A 22,913-nucleotide genomic window follows, 5' to 3' on the forward strand; every position below is an offset into this window, starting at 1 on the left:
AGGCACATAATGTTGAGTTGACGTCAGTGACTGACGCTGAATTTGGTCACCAAATTAAAATGGTGCTTACTAAGTCACTCCATTGTAAAGGCATATTTTCTGCTTGCAATTAGCAAGTAATCTATGAAGTGATATTTTGAAATCTTGTGACTACTCTGTTCCCTAATCATTTTTCACCTAATGGTTTAAGTGGTCATTGATGATTCTTGTAATATGAGGTTGTAAAGTGGTGATTTTCTAATTCTAGAATTCTTTTCTGATTTGTTAGCTTGCATTCTTCTGTAAAGAAGAAGGATTACTACCCAGTCCCTTCCTTTTTTTTTTTTTTTTTTGAGTATTCATTATGGGTTCATGGATTTTTATTTGTCCAAAGTATTACTCTCAGCTATCCTCAGTCACTACAGTCATTATTTTAATGCTAAAATTGTCTTGACTTTGGTAATTGAGGATCACTTTAAACAGGGCCTTGTGTCTATATGTATATTAGTTTTTTTTTAATTCAAGTATAATATACACACAATAAAGGACCTAATTACAGCTTGAGGAATTTTTAAATATGTATACAGCCATGTAACCACACTCAGATCAAGATATTTACTATTTCCAGTACCCTAGAAGGCTCCTTCATGTCCCTTCCCTACCAGTACTTACCCCCAGACCCAGAATAATCACCATTCTGACTTCTACCACCATAGATAAATTAGCCCATTCTTGAACTTCATATAAACAAACACATGTGTTCTTTTGTGTCTGGCTTCTTTCACTCGTCATTATGTGGGCAAGATGTATTCCTGTTGTTGCATGTGGCAGTAGTTCATTCTTTTCTACCACTGATCACTTCAGAAGTGAAATTGCTAAACCAAGGGGTACATATCTTTTCATCTCAGGCATCTGGCATATGTATTTTTAGGCTTTTGATTTATATAACCCACCTGCTTTCCAAAAGGCTTATGCCAATTGCTCTCTCACCAGAACGATATACTTAAGGACATGTTCTTCCATATCCTTGCCAATTCTAGCATTTATCTTTTCAAAAATCTGTCCTAAATTTGAAAAAAACTAATGATTTCTTTCTTTGAAACATTTTACTTCTCTTATTACTTATTGTGTGGTTATTTTTCCATGCTTTTGACCACTCACATGTTTACTATTTGCAATATTTCTTTCTGTGTGTTCTTTTTAAAGACTGAGCTAGTTGTGGAGACAAAATAGGAACACAACCCTTTGTTACAATTATATATGTATAGTATATATTGTATGTATATGTATGAATGTAAAGTTCAATTATATTATAACTTTTAGTAATTGAATGTTAACCAATGTTATACAAGAAAGTAGATTCCATGGCTAAAGAAGTTTAGGAAATGTTAAAACTATTTTGGTTTTGTTTTTTAAATTGTGGACCTCATAAACTTTATGATGCTAATGTGTAGTGTGAATCTTCTGACATTCCTTTCTCTTCCTAAGAGAAAATTTATATAAAGTTCTAAAGAAGACAATTTGGGTTATTCTGCCTTAGAGTACATTCTTAAAGTAAGATTTATCGGGAAAACTAAATGAAATGTCCTTTTTTTCCCTCACCTTGGCTGTGGTAAGCCAAATTATACTTCTTCCACTTCATACCACCCCCTAAGGTGTTCTTGTCTTAACACATGGAACCTGTATGTTACCTTCTATGGCTAAAGGAACTTTACAGATGTGATTAAGTCAAGGACCTCATGATGGGGAGATTATCCTGGATTATCTGGGTGGGCCCAGCCTAATCACGTGGGTCCTTAAAGGAGAGAACCATTTCAGGCTGTTGTCAGAGGGAGATGTGACTACTGAAGAAAAGTCAGGAGGAGAAGCAAACTCGCTGGCCTTGAAGATGGAGGAAGGGGCCGTGAGCCAATGAATGTGGCAGCTGCCGGGAGCTGGGAAAGGCAAGGAAATGGAGTTTCCTTAGAAAGTCTCCCCTACTGTCTCTAGAAGGAAGGCAACCTTTCTGACACCTTGGTTTCAGCCCAGTGAAACAGGTGTTGGAATTCTGACCTACAAAACCATAAGATAATAAATTTGTGTCATCTTAAGCCACTAAATTGGGTGTGGTTTGTTTCAACAGCAGTAAGAAACTACTATACTGGTCGACATTTAGTATTGTCAATATTTTCAATCTTTGCTAATTTGAAAATTCAAAAATGACATTTTATATTCATTGTAAAATGAACGCTTTATATACGTAATGAATTTTCTTCCTATTTTTGAATTTCTGTTTGTGTCCTTTGCCTATTTTCTTTTAGAGTGTTTCTATTTTATCGTTGATTTATATGAGCTTTTTATATATTACAGAAATTAAGTTTTGCAGGTATTTTGCCTAGTGTTTCAAACTTCTTATAACACTTTCGTAATTTTTTAAAACATGAAATGTAGATATCTACTCATTCTTTTTCTTTATGTTTTATTTTCTTTCTTTCTTTCTTTCTTTTTTTTTTAAGACAAGGTCTTACTCTATCACCCAGACAGGAGCACAGTGACATAATCAGAGTTCACTGCAGTTTCAAACTTCTGAGCTCAAGGGATCCTCCCTCCTTACCTTATGGGGAGTAGCTAGGACTACAGGCATGCACTACCGTGCCCAGTTAATATATTTATTTTTTGTAGAGATAGGGTCTGGCTATATTGTCCAGGCTATATTGTCCTGGCCTTGAGTGATCCTCCCACCTTGGCCTCCAAAGTTCTGGGATTACAGGTATGAGTCACAGCACCCAGCCTTTTATGTTTTCTATCTGTAATGTTTAGGATAGTATTTATCTTCTCAAGATTACGAAAGTAGGCTGAGCATAGTGGCTCATGGCTGTAATCCTAGCACTTTGGAAGACCAAAGCAGGAAGATCTCTTGAGCCCATGAGTTTGAGACAAGCCTGGTTAATGTAGGGATACCCTGTCTCTGCAAAAAGTTAAAAAATTAGCTGGGCATGTTAGCTCACACCTGTATTCCCAGCTACTCAAGAGGCTTAGGTGGGAGGATTGCTTGAGCCTGAGACGTCAAGGCTACAGTGAGTCATAATCGTGTCACTGCACTCCAGCCTGGGCAACAGAGTGAGACCCTGTCTCAAAAAAAAGCAAACAAAAAAACTGTAAAAGTATTCGCACATTTTTTTTCATGTTTTCACTTTACATATTTGATCTGTATACGATTTAGTTCAATGAAGGTGTGAGGAATGCATTCATTTTTCTTTTTCTTTTTTGTTTTCTTTTAGACAAGGTCTCACTCTGCCACCCAGGCTGGAATGCAGTGACACAATCATGGCTCACTGCAACCTTGATCTCCCTAGGCTCAGGTGATCCTATCACCTCAGTCTCCCAAGTAGTTGGGATTACAGGTGCATGCCATCACACCTGGCTAATGTTTGTATTTTTTTGTAGAGATGGGGTTTCACTGTGTTGTCCAGGCTGGTATCAAAATCCTGGGCTCAAGCAATCCACCCACCTTGGCTTCCCAAACATTTTTATAAAAAATTGTTAGCTAATCATACAAACATCATTTAGGGATTAATTATTGCCATAGTTTAAATGTGCCCTCCAATGTTCGTGTGTTGAAAACGTAATCACCAGTGCAACAGTGTTGTGAAGTGGGACCTTTGAGAAGTGATTATGTCATGAGGACAGAGCCTAACCCTAGGATTAATGGGATTAATGAATTAATGTCCTTATCGTGGGAGTGGGTTTGTTGTTAAATTGAGTTCAGCTCTCTTGCACACTCTCTTGCATGTGATGCCTTCCACCATGTTATGACACAACAAGAAGGTCCTCACCAGATGTGACCCCTTGATCTTGGACTTCCCAGCCTCCAGAACCATGAGGCAAATAAGCTCCTATTGTTTATGGCTTATCCAGTCTCAGGTATTCTGTTATAGCAACACAAAACGGATTGATTTTAAATGCCACTTGGATCGTATACTAAACCACCATATTGCAGGGAAACTAGTTAGGAAGCTATGACAGTGGGTCTATTTCTTGACTATTTTTTTCTATCCCTGTGCTGGGGCCAAAGCTTTTTAGTTACTATAGCTTTATAATTTAATATCTGGTCAGCCAACTCACCTTCATTTTCTTTTAAAACTTTCTTGCTTATTCACGTACGTGTTCATTCACTCAAAAAATGTTTATTGAGCACCTACTCCACGCCAGACTCTGTTCCAAGTGTTGGAATATGAGATAGACAAGGTTCCTGGCCTAAGAGAGGTTGCATAGGTTAGAGGAGGAGATGGACCATGAAGCAAATTTATTAAAGGTTGTCACAAATACTAAGAAAGAAAGAAAGAGGATGATGTAATAGAAGATAATTGAGTAAGGACAGGATGAGAAGGAGCTAACTTTGTAAAGACAAACTACAAGCAGAAAGAAGATCAGGTGCACAAGTCCTTAGCTGGGGCAAAGCTTGTATTTTGGGAGTGATATGAAGGGCCTTGGGACTGGAGCAACATGATAGAAGAGAAAAAGTGGGTATCTTCCATGTTCTCCCTTTCCTAACTTCCACTGTCCACCTGGCCCTGCACCCAAGAAGGCTGACTTCTAAGGATTGCATCAATGGCACCCCTGCCCTCTGGTTTCTGGTTGAGTTCAGTCACTGGGGGGCACTTGTAGGAGATGAGAGGAAGGAAGGAGAGTGGAGTCAAGAGATTTATTTCCTTGGCTGCCTTTCTGATGGGTTGTCTCCTGCTGGCTGCATCCTCTACTGAAGGCTGCAGGCCCTGTCAGTTCTCACACCAGGCTCAGGCTTTGGATGGTAATGGCTCTCTGCTGTGACTGGGCATGGGGGGTACAATTTCCCATGTTGCTTTGCCTAAACTCCACACTTACCTTTGATCAGACTCATTTTTTAAAGATCACCCTGGTTGCTTTAAAGTATGAACTGGAGGGATGGAGGTATAGGACAAGAGGAAGGGAAGCAGACAGAGACTGATAGTAACGTAATTAAAACCAGGACTGACTTGAAAAAAATCTTGAATGTATAGACACTGAGAAACACAGGACTCAACTCTATTTATTCTTTCAACTTTTTCCATATTTACACGCCAGGCACTACTATAGGCACTCAGAATAGATGAATCAATACATTATATGATTAGATAAATAAATTATATAATAATAAATAGATGGATAAATAAATTATATAGCATGCTTGAAAGAGACAAGTGGCAAGGAATAATGAAAAAGTAGAACAAGGTCATGGGGTTGGGAGTACAGGAGTGGAGAAAGAGGGTGCAATTTTAAATAGCCCATCACTGAGAAGGTGACATTTGAGCTAAGGCTCGGGGGAAGGTGAGGAAATAAACCATGTAGACAAGGGGGTCACAGTAAAGGCTCCAACATAAGGGTGTGTCTGGCCATGTCAGCAGCAGCAGAGGCCAGTGTGGCTGGAGCTCAGGGCTTAGGGAGAGTGGAAAGAAAGAAGGTCAGACAGGCCACAGGAGCAGCAGAGAAGAAGGAACTGCTGATTTCTCTTCCCTGCCCCCTCCCCACCCACCATGAGTCCACAACCCACCCTCCCGTTTGAGAAGAGCTGAGGATTTTCACACAGGCTCCTCCTGGCCACTGTTTCATGCCTTATTGAAAGTGGGGTGGGAGGTGGGGCAGGGGGGGAATCACTAATCTCTGTTAGTTTCTCAGAATACATTCATTCAAAGTATACCTATGTAGTGTCTGACAAGAAATGCTGGCCTAATTCTTCAAGGACTGTTAATTGCACCACTAATCTTGCAGAGGAGTTGGCAGCTAAGTCGCTTTGGGTCGCCGGAGGACGACTGACTGGAGGATGGACTTTAGAGCACCAGAGCAACGCTGTTTATTTTCTGCTCCACTGAGGAAGATGTTAAATTGCATTTTCAGAATACCACTGGGAGAAGGAAGAGGAAAGAAAAATAGTCTGTCTTACTACTCCCTCCCTCAGTGAGGAGTAAATTTAAAACAAATCTTTTATACAAAGCTTTTATTGTGAAAATTTTGAGAGGATAGTATATTGAACCCTTGTGTATTCATTGCCAAGAAACAATAATTATCAACTAATAGCCACTCTTATTTTTTCTCTGTATCTATTTATCTAACTGTATATTTTTTTCTTGGGTATTTTAAAGCAAATTCCAGGCATCAATATCTGTTGAGCACTTACTGTAAGTCAGATGCCATTCTAGATGCTAGGAATACAGCAATGAAAAAAGTACATAGACAAATTCTCAGTCCATATAAATCTCACATTCTAGATGTGGGGGAGAGATAACAAATAAAATCAATAAGTGAAGGTGCAATACACTGGATGGTGATAAGTGCAATGGAGAAATAGCAAGCAATGGATGGGAATGGGGAGTGCAGGGGAAGGGGTTACAATTTTAAATAGGGGGCCAGAGTATGTGTGGTAAGCAGTGAGATACACTCCTCAGATCCCCCTTCAGGACACAAAGACTTATTCCTCCAGCTGCTGAAAAGAACCTCTTCATCCGAGGTCATGCTGGGAAGGCTCACACCCAGTGACTGATCTACACAGAAATATAAAAGCTGAGCCCTCCCACCCCAGCTCAGGACAGCTTTAAAGAGTCCTCTCATCTTTAGAATTCCTTGTAGGTTTGGCAAGTTCTTCTATCGAGACTGCATTGCAGCTCAATTTGTCCCTCTGCCAAATCCTACTTCCTTCCCATTCCTTCTCTTCCATAGGAGTTGGTTTAAGAGCACTCCCTAACAAGCTTCCTGCATACTAATTTTCACTTCGGAGTTGGCTTTTCAGGAAACCCAACTTGAGACAGTAGGACTTCCTAAGAACATGACTTTTGAGCAGAGAGATGATGTACGTAGGGGATTGAGTCAAGGAAATTTCTAGAGGAAGAGCATTCCAGGAAGAGAAAACAGCAACTGCAAACGTCCTGAGGTAGAAGAAGCAGGCCTGCTGTGTGTGAGCAAAAGCAAGGAACCTAGCATGGCTGAATTAAAGAAAGCAAGGGGGACAGCAATAAAAGATGAAATGAGAGTTAATGCAGGGAGCCAAAAAGTATAGAGACATATGCACCATTTAAGAACCTGGCTTTTCTCAGAGCTGCTTCAACTTTCTAGGCAAGATTTCCACATATTTTTAATCTTCTAGAACCATGAATCAGGTAGGCAGATTAAACCCACATGGAGCAAGGAAGCCCTCATGCTACATATAAGAGGGGCTCCTAAGCCACCGTTACCAGGCACTTGAGAGCCCAGCTTTGGACGATGCTCTAATGCTACTGGGCCAGAGTTTCATCAGTCTCTAGGTCATTGTTTTTCTTTGGGAAGACTTTAGAAGCTCCCTCCAGAGAATCTAATATGGAGCCAAGACAAGGAACAAGAACTGTCACCTTGGTCCATTGGAGACTGCCTGCATCTGGACATTGATTCCTCAGTCCCTTGGTATCATCTTTTACCAAATAGGATCTGGTACAACTAGATAGAAGCTGCTTCCCACTGTCCATGGTTGGGTTGACCTCTAGGGAGAAATTCTCTTTGAGTTATCACATCCAAGCCCCAGATACTGATGTAGAGGAAATACTACTTCATGGAATCTGAAATTTAGAAACTTAGATTTAGAAATTTAGAAACTCTCTTAAAATCTATAGATAAGAACTTTAAAAGGGGCCAGGTGTGGTGGCTCACACCTGTAGTCCCAGCACTTTGGGGGGCTGAGGCGGGTGGATCGCTTGAGCCCAGGAGTTTGAGACCAGCATGAACAACATGGCAAAACTCCATCTCTACAAAAAAAAAAATTAGCCAAGTTTGGTGGTGCATGCCTGTGGTCCCAGCTACACAGGAGGCTGAGGCAGTAGGATTGCTTGAGCCCAGGAGGTTGAGACTCAAGTGAGCCAAGATCATGCCACTGTACTCCATCCTGGGTGATGGAGCAAGATCCAGTCTCAAACAAACAAACAAACAAATCCTTTTTATAACATTAAAAAATAAATCCAGAACTTAAAATGGGAATCCTGCCCTGTTGAGCCCTCTTACTGTGTTCATGAAGAAGAGAAATGGAGAGCTAAGGTCTGCCATGAGTGCTGGGGTGATGCTTAGACTGTACCCATTTCTACATATCCCCAGCCAGTCCATTTCAGTTCCTTTAACGGATCTGCCACAACCAGGCAAAGCAGGAAATGACCTGCACAAAAAGCCGCTGTAGGTGCCTAAACACCAAGTCAAAAATTCTTCCAGACCGGCCTTCTTCCTAGTACTCTGATTCATCAATTCACTGAGTTTCCCTGCCCCTTTAAGCAGTGAGCTCTGGTTCTTGCTTTTGGATCTCTTGCCTTGGTGACACAGTTTATGCTATTGATCACAACTCCAATCATGCCTTCCTTTAAGACATGATTGTCTTAAATTGGTACTTGTCCATCATCTTCACTCACTATAACCATGGAGCAGAAACAACTCATGCTCCAAGCCCACCACACCTAATGACAGAGGAATCCCAATTCCTGACACCCTATAATAGTCACAGTAGGCCCAGAGAGCAGTGATTTCGTGGAGCCCCTTACCTTGAGCAAAGTCTCTAATTCCTTTAGCCCTGCCACATTCCTGTGCTACTAATGAGCATCTGCATGACCTCCAGCACAGGAGTGATTCGGGGCAGGTGCCCATCTCCACCTTGTCCTCTACCTGACCTCAGAGGCCCAGGAAGGATGACTCTGGTGCATCTACTGCTCTGTCACCTCTGCACAACCCAGAGAAAGGTGCCTTCCAGCAGCCAGAGGCCAAGCTTCTGATGCTTACTGTCTCCTCCTCAGAAATCCAGATGATCTTCACCAACACTTCTAAGAGTTTGAAGTAGCTCACTCAGGGTCAGCCTGACCACCACACTAATGAAGGGGGTCAAGAGCGGCCTTAACTTTATGCAAGCTGAACACACATTGCATGGCTAGTACCTTGTGGAGATTCACAAGGGAGCACATCCCCTCTGTATTTTAGCAGATTCCCCAAGACTGAACCCTATAGAAAGAAACGCCACTTTGTACGTTTTATCTCCCTGCCTGATAACCCCCATACCTGCATCACTGAACAGGGAGAAGAACTAGAATAGTTTCCTATTCCAAATTCCTAGTACCACAAATCTCAGCTCCAGAGCCTCACAGGGCAGAGGGTGGGTGCTAACCTGAGGAGCATTTGGGAAGTCTTAGCCCACCTCAAGCATGCATGTGTCTACCTGGCAGCATTGTCCCTGGAAAATGAGGGAATGGGCGGGGCTGATGAGGAATTTGTGCAGTATGGCCACTTGAAATACACTCGTGGAATACACTTGGAAAAAAGGTACCAAGGCTCATGTAATAGAACTGCTAGAGATTCATAAGATGATAAGATTCCATTCAACAAACATTTATGATCTCTTTACTATATATACTAGGCACTGAGGTAAATAGATGAGTACTGACAAGCCCCTCCTCTCTAGGAGGTCGCAATGAAAAGGACGCATAAGTAATGACAGTACACTGTGAAAAACTGTTTAGAATGGCACTCAAGTAGTAGCAGAGTGTCAGAGAAGACAAAAAACCCTCCCACCAAATTTTAATTTCCCTTCCACTGACCTTATCACAATATATTCTCACATCCCAAATGAAAACAGTTTATTACGATTGTCTGAAACATAATGCAATATGAAACATTATAGTATATAAAATGATTTACATAGACTATGTTGTTTTATTGTTCTTTTCTGATTATAAACAGCGTAATACTTATGCTGAAAATTTAAGGAGCTCAGAACTGCGTAATGAACAAAGAAAATTCCTAACCAGATAACCATTGTAAATATGGGAAATAGACTTCCAGATAAATTTCTAGGTGTGAGCACACATACACTTTTTTGTTGTTGTTTTGTTTTTGAGGCAGGGTCTCACTGTATCAACCAGGCTGGAGTGCTGTGTTGCAATCATGGCTCACTACAGCCTCAGGGCTCAAGCCACCCGCTCACCTCAGCCTCCGGAGTAGCTGGGACTACTGTCATGCACCACCATGCCCAGCTTATTTATTTATCTATCTATGTATTTATTTTGTGGGGGTGAGAGAGATGGGGTCTCCCTGTGTTGCCTAGGCCAGTCTCAAACTCCTGGACTCAAGAGATTCTCCTGCCTCAGCCTCTGTAAGTGTTGGGATTACAGGCCTGAGCCACTGTGCCCAGCCACACACTCTTTTTATAATAGGAATCACATTGCTGATAGGCAACCTGATATTTTCACTCAATAATGCTAATTCATTTTAAATACTGTATTTAATGATGTAGTGAGCATCTGTTGTTTTTTGTTTACTCTATAGCCTCACCCTGATTCCTTCTGGCAAGTCATTCTACCCTTATGGTTCTGGAGTGAACCCTCAATCATAGTTCTTACATCTTCCTCCTATGGCCCCCAGGGTAGGTGACTGACCCAACCTGGTTCAACTATGGTACAAGCAAGATAAGTGAACAAGAAAAGTTTACTACTTTCTCCTCCTACCCACTCTCAGGTTCATTTCTGGCCCTTTTCACTCTGTAGGTGGCCTATATGATCTTGTCATTTGGGCCTGCTTTCCTTATTCATATGCCCATTTCTTTTCATTTCCATGCCTTCACTTTCCTTAAGTTTTGTTAGTTGCTCATTTCCATTATTCTTTGTCATTTCAACTTTCCTGTGATGGTGAATTTCTAGATTTCACATTTATTTCTCCTTTCGTCTATGTCAGCAGCCACCTCTGGTGCTGGCATCCTGTGTTGGTCTCTTTCACAGCAACAGATCCATTCCTATAACTCTGTAACTGCGAGGGCCTTGCCAGCTCAGGCTCTCTATTCTTAGCCCTTTTATGAACATCTCTTCTGTGAGACTACGCCTTTGTAATGAAAATGTTGAGTGGAGAATTGTACTGACAGTGTCATGATCCTCCAATGTGGGATAGCCATCAGCATTTGAAGGATATGCATTTGAAGACCAAAGGTAAACAGGAAACCCTCCATCCCTTCATTTATTTAAGCAGATGGATACCTAGACCCTGTAAGAAGGGCTGAGAAATCAAAGATGAGTGAAACAAGATCCTTTCCTTGAAAAATTCACAGTCTAGTGTGGTAGAAACACAGATATGTAAGCATGTAATTACAGTGAGAGATATAATTTTATAAATATATGTATAAAGTGTTTTCTTAGAAAAAATGTGCAACAACAGGACATGCCCCTGAAGTTTGCATTGGTTATCACTATCAGATATTTCCCCTTTTTTCTTATCTGTATTTTCAGAAGTTTTTCCTTCAATATGTATTTATCATTCTGGAACTAAGGAGAAACAAAGCATCTACACAAAGTAGCATGATGGGATATATGCCCAACTGGGAGTGTGCATGGTATCCTGAGGAAGCAATGATCTCATCTAGGAAGTCAAAGAAAACCTTGCAACATCTGCCTTTCCATTCTTACTCATATGGGTCTCTCACATGTCAACCAAATGCAAAGCATGACCTTTGGATCCTGGTCCAAGTAAACCAACTGTAAAAATATTTACAGTATGAGGCAAGTGGGGGAAATTTGAATCTGACTGGATATTTGATGATACTATGGTACTATTGTAATGAGGAGGAGGTATGTTAAAAGCATTGCAGTAATGTTAGAAAAAAAAATCCTTATCTTTTACATAAATATACTGACATACTTTGACATACTTATGGACGAAATGATATGAAGTCTGGGGTTTTTCGTTTGTTTGTTTGTTTGTTTGTTTGTTTGTTTGTTTGACGGAGTCTCTCTCTGTTGCCAGACTGGAGTGCAGTGGTGCGATCTTGGCTCACTGCAATCTCCGCCTCCCGGGTTCAAGTGATTTTCCTGCCTCAGCTTCCCAAGTAGCTGAGACTGCAGGCGCCTGCCACCACACCCAGCTAATTTTTGTATTTTTAGTAGAGACAGGGTTTCACCATGTTGGCCAGGATGGTGTTGATCTCTTGACCTTGTGATAATGTCTGGGGTTTTTAAATGAGTAAATAATTCATTGGGGGTATGAAGTAGATGGAAATATAGAATAAAAATAATGGTCATGAGTTAATGATAATTTAGGTTGGGTAGTGGATTCATGCATGCTTATTTCACTATTTCCTCTACTTTTGTGCTTGAAATTTTCTATAAAAATACAATAATAATTAATATATTTTTTCTGTAATAAATGAAAACATCCTACAAATGTCTATATCTTCAAGACTCAGCCCAAAAATCATATTCTCCACTAGTAAATGAGCACACTACAATAGTTCCATTTGTATGGACAAACGAACAAGCAGCATTGAGAAACTCACTGTGCATTGTACATTGTCGATTTAATAATTATCTGATCTGTGTCAATGCTATTTGTCTTGTAATTTCAGCATATATTTTCATATTCCATGTTTATAGTGTGCTCACACATAAGAATCAAATATTTTAATCTTTTTATTATTAATAAAAGGGCTGTCTTCTCTTTGAAATCTTTTCTGACCATTCATTCCATTATTTGGACAGACTCTACTTGAACTTTGCACATACAAAAAGGATACTTAACACACTTTTGTGTTTATTAATTCACTTATATTTAAATAAGAATAGTGTGTTGCATGTGAAACCTGTTCACCAACTAGTTGTTGTTATATTCACAATCCTTTCTCTCTACTAGGCTATAGTGATATAGCACTGACTAGCGTCTTGCTTGTCTTTGTACACCCAACAACTATCTCAATACCTGGTACATTTCACATGCTCAATAAACACCTGTTAAGCGAATTGATGAATAAATACAATTTAGGATTACTCCATTCACAGACCTATACCAAGTCCAGTGGGATCATCCGTAAGGCTGAATAATGTAAACTAATTCATGCCTATGGTTTACTCAATGCTCCACCACTCATTTGATCAGAAACATAAAATGATCCTAGATTTAGTGTCCATTTAACATAATCACTTTAAATCCAAATGGCAGAGAGAGATGAAATACCCTTTTTCTTTTTTTTTGTTTTGTTTTGTTTTGTTTTGTTTTCCGATTTTCTTTTTTTTTTTTTTTAATTATACTTTAAGTTCTAGGGTACATGTGCATAACGTGCAGGTTTGTTACATATTTATACTTATGCCATGTTGGTGTGCTGCACCCATCAACTCGTCAGCACCCATCAATTCATCATTTATATCGAAATACCCTTTTTCTTTTGGGCAAGCGATGCAATGTACTCAGCAGATATCCCTGACCTTCATTCCATCCTGAGTGTCTCCCAATTGCAAACATATATTGAGGAGATAAGTGAGTCAGGAATGGGACAAAGGACAAAGTGAAACTGGGATTAGGTCAGTGAGTCTCAGGATCAGTGAATGGCTATTTCAGATAACATTGGGTAATGTTTCGTAAAAGCTGAAAACATTTCATGACTTATTTTCTTAGGCTGTATCAAAATATTCTTGGTATCAAAATGACTAGTTCAAAACATGTACCCATTTGATCTTCATAATAAGAGTGTGAGGTAAACAGAGCCTGTCATTTCCATCTTAAAGAAAAGGAAACTAAGGAAATGTACCCTTCATTCAGCTGGGATTTAAAAATATGACTTAATTTTTTAATGCAGTATACTGGGATAATAATGCTATGTTATCACTGCCAAGAAAGAGCTTTTTTGTTTTGAAGGAGCTGTTAGATTTAGAAGTACTCTTTAGATCCTCAAAGGAAGTATTTGAGTGACTTCCAAACTCAAAAACCTCCAGAGCGAGGGAGATTTGTTTGTCAGCTTGGTTGTTTGTTTGTTTTTAGGTACTTGAATAACTTCCTCCTTGAAAAGGAGGGTGCAGAAATCAAAGGCCTGATTGTGCTGAATCCTTCTCTTTGGTCATTATTCAGACTGGTTCCCAGCATGCCGCAGTCCAGAGGAAAAGGTCCAACTTCTGTTTAAAAATCAGAGACTAAAGAGCTTACTCAGCACCCTGCTCACATTAATGTTGCTTGTTTTCATTATTTAAAGTCTTTTGACAGTTCCTTGTATGCAATAACCTTAGGCTTCTGGGAATATTCTTAGAACATACGAAGCATCTCCCTAACTTAGTAAAGATGAAAAGTGCTTTTCATGACTATCCCTTCCCTTGAAGGACCCCTGAAACAGCCAGGTCTTTGGGCATAATTAAATTCCGGGCAAGATTTTACAGAAATGCAGCTTCTTTTTTTCTAATTTAGTTTTGTGGTGTGTGTGTAAAGTGGGGAGGTTCCACTTGGTGGGGAAAGGAGAATTTGCCATTGCTGCTCGTCTACTCAGGACTGATGGAGACACTCATTCTTAGGGGAATAAGCAAAGATTTGTTTTTGTTGTTGTTGTGTTTCAGCATCAGAGAGTGAGAGTGTGTTGCAGCAATCTGACTATTTGGAAGACTGCTCCTTGAATTTCCCAATTCAAAAGACTCGGTAGAGCTGAGGGATGCTTGATACATCAACACAGACCACAAAAGGCAGGACTTTTCTAAAGAGATTAGAATTGTATCTACCTTTTGGGTACAGGAGGTGAATGGAAGGAAGGGATTCTGGAACAGATATCCCGAAAGAAGAATCGCAAAGCAGAACTCCTCGCACAAGGTTATCTAAATCTCCTTGACAGGTGCACACGCAAAGAAGGCATTTGGCCCTCGAGGTAACGTTTACTTGGGAGGTTAGGACAATTCTGTCACGCTTAGGGCAAGCCAGCTGACCCTGAGCCCAGGAGCACCCTAGGACTGCAGCACAGAAAATACGCCAGCTGGCCGGTCGCTCCTCCTTTGTTCCATTCCCGGGGGATTGGAGTAGCTTTGGAGTCACTGACGCCATCCCCTCCCGCCTCTGGCGTTCATGGAGCATGCGCTTCCTCCCTCACTTCCTCTCCAGGAGGGAGCGAGAGTAAAGCTACGCCCTGGCGCGGCAGTCTCGGCGTCACAGGAACTTCAGCACCCACGGGGCGGACAGCGCTCCCCTCTACCTGGAGACTTGACTCCCGCGTGCCCCAACCCTGCTAATCCATTGACCCCCGAGGGTCAGAGATCCCGCTGCAGCCCAGTCCCGGCCCCTCTCCCGCCCCACACCCGCCCTCCTGGCTCTTCCTGTTTTTACTCCTCCTTTTCATTCATAACAAAAGCTACAGCTCCAGGAGCCCAGCGCCGGGCTGTGACCCAAGCCGAGCGTGGAAGAATGGGGTTCCTCGGGACCGGCACTTGGATTCTGGTGTTAGCGCTCCCGATTCAAGCTTTCCCCAAACCTGGAGGCAGCCAAGGTATGTGAGCACTTTTCTTCTTCCTACCTTCCTTTTATTTCGCCACCAAAAGGTAAAGTTTGGTATAATAACGTGAGCTGTAAATCACCCTGCCTCGCATTCTGATCAAATCATATCCATGAATACGGACAGAGAAATCAGTTAGAATTTAGAGACAGAAGACAGATTTTTTTCTTCACTTTAAAATGATGGAACAGTAATATGGATTGTTTTAAAGATCTTATTTTGAAAAGGGAAGGGAATCTTTTCACCTAAACTGGCTCGGATTTTTTCCTAGTTACCTTACAACCTTTCTCAGATAGTCTATTCATTATATAGGCAGTATATGATGAAAGAGCTTTTAGTGTGCCAATAATATCAATCCAAATTATGCTCTCTCTAGTTGAGAAGAGCTGGTAATTCTAGTGTTAGAACTATATGTTAAATTTCTGGTCAGAAAAAAAAAATTGTGATTCTGTCAGCTCAGGAGATACACCAAGATAATAAACAAGGCAATATTGATAATTACTGTTATTGTATAATCTTGATAATCTTTGTTAGTATGTATTTGTTTCATAGTCATCCAAAAATTGTTTCTCCTAATCTTTGTTTTCCTTTTATAAAGATTTTATTTAATAAGAGGTATATTTTGTCTTTCAACACACAATTATATTTATATTCACTTGTGTTTATTCTAGACAAATCTCTACATAATAGAGAATTAAGTGCAGAAAGACCTTTGAATGAACAGGTAGGTCAAAAGTAACATTATGAATGCTATTTCATTTTGATTTAGTTATTATTATTTAATGTAATTATGCTGTGACATTTTGGTCATTTTGAATTTACAAACATCAGGAACTTAATAGTTAATTGACAGAAATTAGGGATGGGAAATCTAGTTTTGGTAAATTCTGTGCCCTAGCAGTTATTTATATTGAGTTCTGTATATTGAATACATAGAGTAGCTATATAATAACCCAGTAAGCTCAGCATCACATCCACTCTGTTGTAAGATTGCCTAATTTACCAGATTTCTCTTTCACCAGTATTATAGCAGAAAGGAATTAACACTTACTGAGCATCTGCCCTTAATTTTATCTCATTTAATAATTATAACAGTGCTCTGAAATAGGAATTATCCACATTTTACAAACAAGAAAATTAAATCCCATGGAGATTAAATCATTTGGCTCTCATACTTGGTAAGTGGTGGAGCAATGATTTTAAACCAGGTCTATCTCCTGTTTGTTCACAGATTGCTGAAGCAGAAGCAGATAAGATTAAAAAAACATATCCTCCAGGTAAAAAGAAATCATGTTGATGTTAATTTAAATAATGTAGGCTATGAGAATCTGAACTAAAATGGCTGTGTTGGTTTGGGGCTTTTCTTCCAGAAAACAAGCCAGGTCAGAGCAACTATTCTTTTGTTGATAACTTGAACCTGCTAAAGGCAATAACAGAAAAGGAAAAAATGGAGAAAGAAAGACAATCTATAAGAAGCTCCCCACTTGATAATAAGTTGAATGTGGAAGATGTTGATTCAACCAAGAATCGAAAACTGATAGATGATTATGATTCTACTAAGAGTGGATTGGATCATAAATTTCAAGGTAAATGAGAAAAAAGAACTTTTTGTTAACATGGAGTTCCCTATAGTGGGTTAAGAGAAAGTCCAATATTTTAAAATATCTTTTAAACATTCATAATCCTTTATTAGTCAAGTCTGAAATTGAGATAAAGCATCTATTTACAATAACGTGTAAAGCCCCAGCTCCACAGAGTGCCAAATTTTATTTTCCTTTAAAATTCCTTTAGCAATGCTCTGGAAACATTTTAATCTAGTATTTATGTTTTATGTTATTAAATTCATTTGAACATTCAAATTTACTTTAAAATTAACATAATTTTTTAAATTAACATATTTTTTAAAAATAACATAATTTTCAAATAATTAGATCAATAAAGTACCCTCCCACCCTACACAAAAAAGGTGAAATATCCACTATTTCCTTTTCAATGTTTCCTCCTAGTCATATCCTTTCTCCTTAGGTCATCCTAACCTTTACATGGCTTCAATTACATCTGTATCCTGATATCCTATATCACTAGACCAGGCTTTTCTTACCCGTACACTTATTTATCTGTTTACCTATTTGACAGTTTCCGTTGGCAGTCTCAGAAGCACCTCAAATTTAGCATGCCCATGATTAAATACATAATCTGTGTCCACTTCACAACCTAGCTCTCTTAGAGTACTGCTTCTTTAGGAAAAACACTAACTACTATCCATTCAGTTTTTTAAAGACAGAAATCTAGGATCAAACTACTTATCTTTTCCCTCACCTCTCAAATTCTATTCTGCCAAAACTTACTAATTTTATGTCTTATGCATCTCTCAATTGTTTTTCTCTATACTTGTGCAAACTCCAATCCTTGTCCAAGCTCCAATTATGTCTCATGTAAACTATTGCAAAATCTACAGTTCTCCCAGCTACCACTCTGCCTCTCCCCAACTCATTCTTCATTTGGCAGCCAATATGATAGTTTCCTGACTCAAAGTCAGGAGTTCAAGACCAACCTGGCCAACATGGTGAAACCCCGTCTCTACTAAAAATACAAAAATTAGCTGGGAGTGGTGGTGGGTACCTGTAGTCCCAGCTCCTTGGGAGGCTGAGGCAGAAGAATCACTTGAACCCAGGAGACAAAGGCCGCAGTGAGCCAAGACCACACCACTGCACTCCAGCCTGGGCGACAGAGCCAGACTCCGTCTCAAGCAAACAAACAAAACAGGAAAACCAAAGTCCTTAATGAAGCTTGCACAGTCCTGCATGGACTGCTTCCTGACTACATTTCTAGGTTCATCCAGCACACATAACCTGATAGAAACCTTGTCCTTGCCCTTCATGGCACTTCATAAAGTTTGTAATTTTACCTTCATTAAGTGTGACTATCTATGATTAATGCCTTTCTCCAAAACTAAACTGAAAACTTCATAAGAATAGAGACATTGTAACCCCAGTGCCTGGAAGCCCATGAATTCATTGAATAAATTTATGAAAGACTGAATGAACAAAAGAAATAACAGATGAGGGAATAAATGAACTGCCATACCTAGGCATTAAGGAGGAAAGTATGTCTTTCATTTTGAGAACCAGTGCTTAGGAGTAAGTACAGGTTTCTTCCCTGTCCTTATTCTGTTCCATGGCTACAGGAGATTTATGCTGATTATCTCTGCCAGAAGACAACTGACGATTAAATATATGACTTTTACATGATGATTAAATAATGGACTTTCATAGGACCTAATAACCTAGGAGTATTCCAAAGTGTCTTGTGTACCTATGAAGTGGAATGGAGGCAATGGGTTTATATTTTGACATATATCATATGCCATGCTACTTAGGGAAATTTACTTTTTAAAATCTTGAATTCAACTTTTTTACCTAAAATATTGGGACTACAAATAGACACTGATTATAACTGCAGACAAAACAGATTCAACCACTTCAACCGAAGTGATCATTTGATTTAATAGAATAATCTAATATTGAGTTGGCTGGATGGTCAAACTGGTTGTACATGCAGGCAGAGACATAGATCTGTTTTTGATCTGACTGCTAACTTGAGCAACTAATTTTTTAACTGTTCAACATTTTATTACCATCCCAAATATGTTTGGAACTACCAAGTGCTAGTCCTAATGACTTCAGGTTTACTGTAGGATGTATTAACTCCACTCGAGATCACAGAGAAGACCGGCCAGGGTTCTTGGAGACAATGATTTGTGAGTAAGCTTCTAGTCTCCCCTTGTGCTCTGGAAATCCTGAAACCAGAGGGTTTTGGCCACCAAGTTGAATAGAGCCTCAGATGCATGTAGACTTCATCCCAGAGGGGAAGGTAAAGGAAGCTAACTTCTGCCGGATGTGTTCCCAGACCTACTCTTGCCTTTGGGAAGCTTCCAAACAGGTTTGTGCTACAGGACCCATCAATTCTCCTTTTCACTGTTTTCTATAATATGCACAATTTAGGATCTCTCCAAATTTCTTTTATAAAGTAGAGCTTTGGGGCTCCTGTATGCATTCAAATATTTATTGAGCAATTGCTACGTATTAGACTATGAGCTAGACAATAAACCCTGTGTAGTCAGGGAGCATGCCTAACTTTTACATCACTCTATTTCCAGTGTCTGACACATAGTAAGACTTCAATTAAGATATATTGAACAAATGAAAGTCAAGTGCTATATTAGATGCTAGGGATTCAAAACATAACTGGGCAGATGATGACTTGGGACATGACCTTTTGACATTCACTTAGAATGTTGTGGCTACTTAACAAAAGTTATGTGTTAAACCCATGTTTGGCTCCCCTCTGGGAGTCTATACATGGAGGGTGAAATACCCCTCCATGAGCAGGAGGGAAGCCATTCTGAGTCATACTATGCATTTTAGAACAGTGAAGGAAATCAGGGAAAGGTGAGGAGCAATGGTCACATGTTCCACTGTTTACCCCATCCAGCAAAGCGCTGCTAGGGGAGACCTAAGTTCCTGGCTCAAGAGAGTACAGCAGTGCAGCAGAGCAAAGGCTCTTCAGTGGGTTACTAACATCCTCCCTGTTGTGAAGTAAATGGACTGAAAAACAGTCATCTCAGTTATTTTCCAGGTTTAGCAGGCAACCAATATTCCTCCTTTTACGGATCCTGAGGGATAAGTGGGAAGGGAAATAAATTCTTCCACCTCTGCATAGACTGGGGCAGTTTCTGCTCTGTGTATTCCCGAGAGCCTGACTTGCAACCCACAAATGGAAAAATCAGACACATAATAGTGAGTCTCTGCTACTGAAAAATAGATGATGAACCAAATTTTCAGTCAGCCAGGAGGAGAACTGATTTTATGTTGTTTGTTTTTCTTAGGGGCTTTTCTGCTTTTATGACTGTCTGGTACTCAGCTCGAAGGGCTTATGGCTCATGGGCTGGCCAACAGCTCAGCAATTTTGTACTGACAGAGAACTTCCAGTCCTCCATGTATACTTACCCCTACTCATTTTCCTAAGCTTCTTTCCAAACAAGAAGAAGATATTCTACCTGAGGCAGCATATACCTCTATTTTCATAGAATCTGAAAGAAAAGCCACAGGAGATATTCCCTGTCCAAATCCCCAAAACCCATGGAAGAAAAGAGCAGAATCAGAAGAGAAATACTAGGTTCTTCTTTCTTTGAGTGAGTGTGATGGGGATTGTCTGGGCAGAATCTGGCCAGAGATTCAATTTCCATTTTCTCTAGAAGATAATTGCAGTTCCTTTATTTCAAAATACAAATATACCGTTCATAATAACAATAATACATTAGCTTTCATATATTAGGTTGGTGCAAAAGTAATCGCGGTTTTTGCCATTAAAAAGTAATGCCATTAAAAGTAATGGCAAAAACCGCAATTACTTTTGCACCGACCTTAAGTACTGTTCAATCTAAAAGGTACTTTTACATTTTATTTCATCTGATCTTCACAACAATCCCATGAAATAGATACCTTATTAGACTCCTTTACAGTGATCCAAGGATATAGCTAACCAGAGGTATCACTGGGGCTACAATTCTGATCTTTCCAGTCTTCCCAGAGGAAACAGGGAGAATTAAGTGTCTTGTAAATTTGATCCATTCAATGTGGTATAGATTGGAGATGACTAATAATTGATTCCTGGAAGACCTCCATGGATGTGCTACAATGCTTCATTGCCACTAGCCCTTTCCCTCAGGATGGGCCCTTACTTTGGTTTGAAGTCGTATTGCCAAATGTATTCCTAGGAAAGCCAAGGGTACATATTAGCATGCTTCTCTGCAAAGATTTACATATTGCTTTGTGCAGATCTGTTGCTACACTTCAAAAGTTTAAATTCCAGGCACATAAAGTAAGTTCCCTGTTCTCTAAGAATGAGTCTTGTTACCTTAAGCTGCCTTTTTTACATAAAGACACTCTGATACAGGTTCAGTTAGAAGTAAATATTTATTTTAGGTGAGTCATTAAATCTTCAGTACACACTCTCTGATTCTGGGTGTGAGGTAGCGGTCCCTGCCCCTACCCCAGGAATTTGCCTGCAAAGGTAGTACATGTGGGGATATTACCGAACAATCTATTCCCTGTATGGAACTGAAATATCAAATCATACAATATATAGAAGGGTACATTGAATAATATGACATGCTATATAAATATGGCATACTATGTTAATAAAAGGTATAATATGGTTTGTATTATTTGTGATAACAATAAATGGAAAGGGCTTTTGTGTTGCCTTTAGCTCTTCCTTCCTCTTATAGTCACCTAAGAAAGTTTCAGAATGTCCATTATCATACTAAGTTTTTAACATGCAGATCAATTTTATTTCAAACTAAGGGTTTCCGTGGACCAAGAACCACCATAAATACATCGCAAACATATCTGAGTGTACAAAAGTGAAGTACAGATTGTAAGTATAATATGATGCATGAAACAGATCTGTGATCACTATGGTGTGAAGTTGTGGTCGTTCTGTCTAGATGATCCAGATGGTCTTCATCAACTAGACGGGACTCCTTTAACTGCTGAAGACATTGTCCATAAAATTGCTACCAGGATTTATGAGGAAAATGACAGAGCAGTGTTTGACAAGATTGTTTCTAAACTACTGAATCTTGGCCTTGTAAGTCATGTGCATGGAAATAAACCAAATTCCTAGTGCAGTGTAGAGTATGCCAAGAAGCCAAGTCACTTGTCTCAAGTAGCCAAGTGTTTATCATGTGTCTTCCTTTTACTAGGACCCGTAGGTTTTAAGGACAAGTAAAGCACCACTCTTTTTTTCTAGGAGTTTATCATCCATCAGAAGAACTAGGCAAGTAGACACACGCCCAAAATGCCAGCTGCTTAAAAACCATAAGAGCCAGAGAATAGCTTATATCCAACTGGAGTAAGGAAAGGCTTCAGAGGAGAGGCGCATGAAGGAAGCTTAGAGGGATGGTTAGGATATAACCAGCAGAGGTAAAAGACATGTATGTGACAAAAAAGAAATAACATGAGCAAAGGCATGTGATCTATATTTTAGAAACTCCAGGTGATCTCATTTGAATCCACCTCAGCTTGGCTCCTCTGCCCTGACCTGGCCCTGGCAGGCTTTATTAAGATGCTAATGTTGTGGGATGTCAAAGGTTATCTGACTATGACCTAAAGCTGTGGTGGAGCAATGCTCTGGGTGTTTCTCAAAATATGTGGTCCATGGGTTTCAAGAGATAGGACTACCAGCTTGCATGGTGGGCCCAAATATACTTCTTCCAGGAGTGCTGAGCGATCGCTATAACAGCTAGTATAGTATGTGGTGCAGGCATAAGTTAGGGCTGTCTGAAAGATGGTTCAGAAGAGTCCTCTTTAAAAAATGTATGTTTGACTACAGTTTAGTCTGCATTTTTTTTTTAAATCACAGGACTGAGAATATAGCAGTTATATATGTTTTCCCTTTTTATGACAGATCACAGAAAGCCAAGCACATACACTGGAAGATGAAGTAGCGGAGGTTTTACAAAAATTAATCTCAAAGGAAGCCAACAATTATGAGGAAGATCCCAATAAGCCAACCAGCAGAACTGAGAATCAGGCTGGAAAAATACCAGAGAAAGTGGTATGTATGTGTATATATGTATCTGCATGGATGGATGTGTGTGTGT

At 39.7% G+C, this 22,913-nt stretch overlaps 1 protein-coding gene across 1 annotated transcript in view; it reads left to right on the top strand.

Annotated features, from left to right (window-relative positions):
• The first annotated feature begins 14,752 nt into the window (after positions 1–14,752).
• SCG3 (secretogranin III) overlaps positions 14,753–22,913 on the top strand; it is a 41,628-nt gene continuing 33,467 nt past the window's right edge. Inside the window, exons 1-6 of the mRNA XM_017886183.1 lie at positions 14,753–15,238; positions 15,916–15,968; positions 16,476–16,521; positions 16,615–16,830; positions 21,756–21,898; positions 22,718–22,867. Of these exons, the coding sequence (XP_017741672.1) occupies positions 14,821–15,238; positions 15,916–15,968; positions 16,476–16,521; positions 16,615–16,830; positions 21,756–21,898; positions 22,718–22,867 (1,026 nt within the window). The 5' untranslated portion in view covers positions 14,753–14,820. The remainder of the gene's footprint in view (positions 15,239–15,915; positions 15,969–16,475; positions 16,522–16,614; positions 16,831–21,755; positions 21,899–22,717; positions 22,868–22,913) is intronic.

The sequence above is a fragment of the Rhinopithecus bieti genome, unplaced genomic scaffold (assembly GCF_001698545.2).
Source record: "Rhinopithecus bieti isolate Rb0 unplaced genomic scaffold, ASM169854v2 scaffold_14454, whole genome shotgun sequence".
NCBI classification, from domain to species: domain Eukaryota; kingdom Metazoa; phylum Chordata; class Mammalia; order Primates; family Cercopithecidae; genus Rhinopithecus; species Rhinopithecus bieti.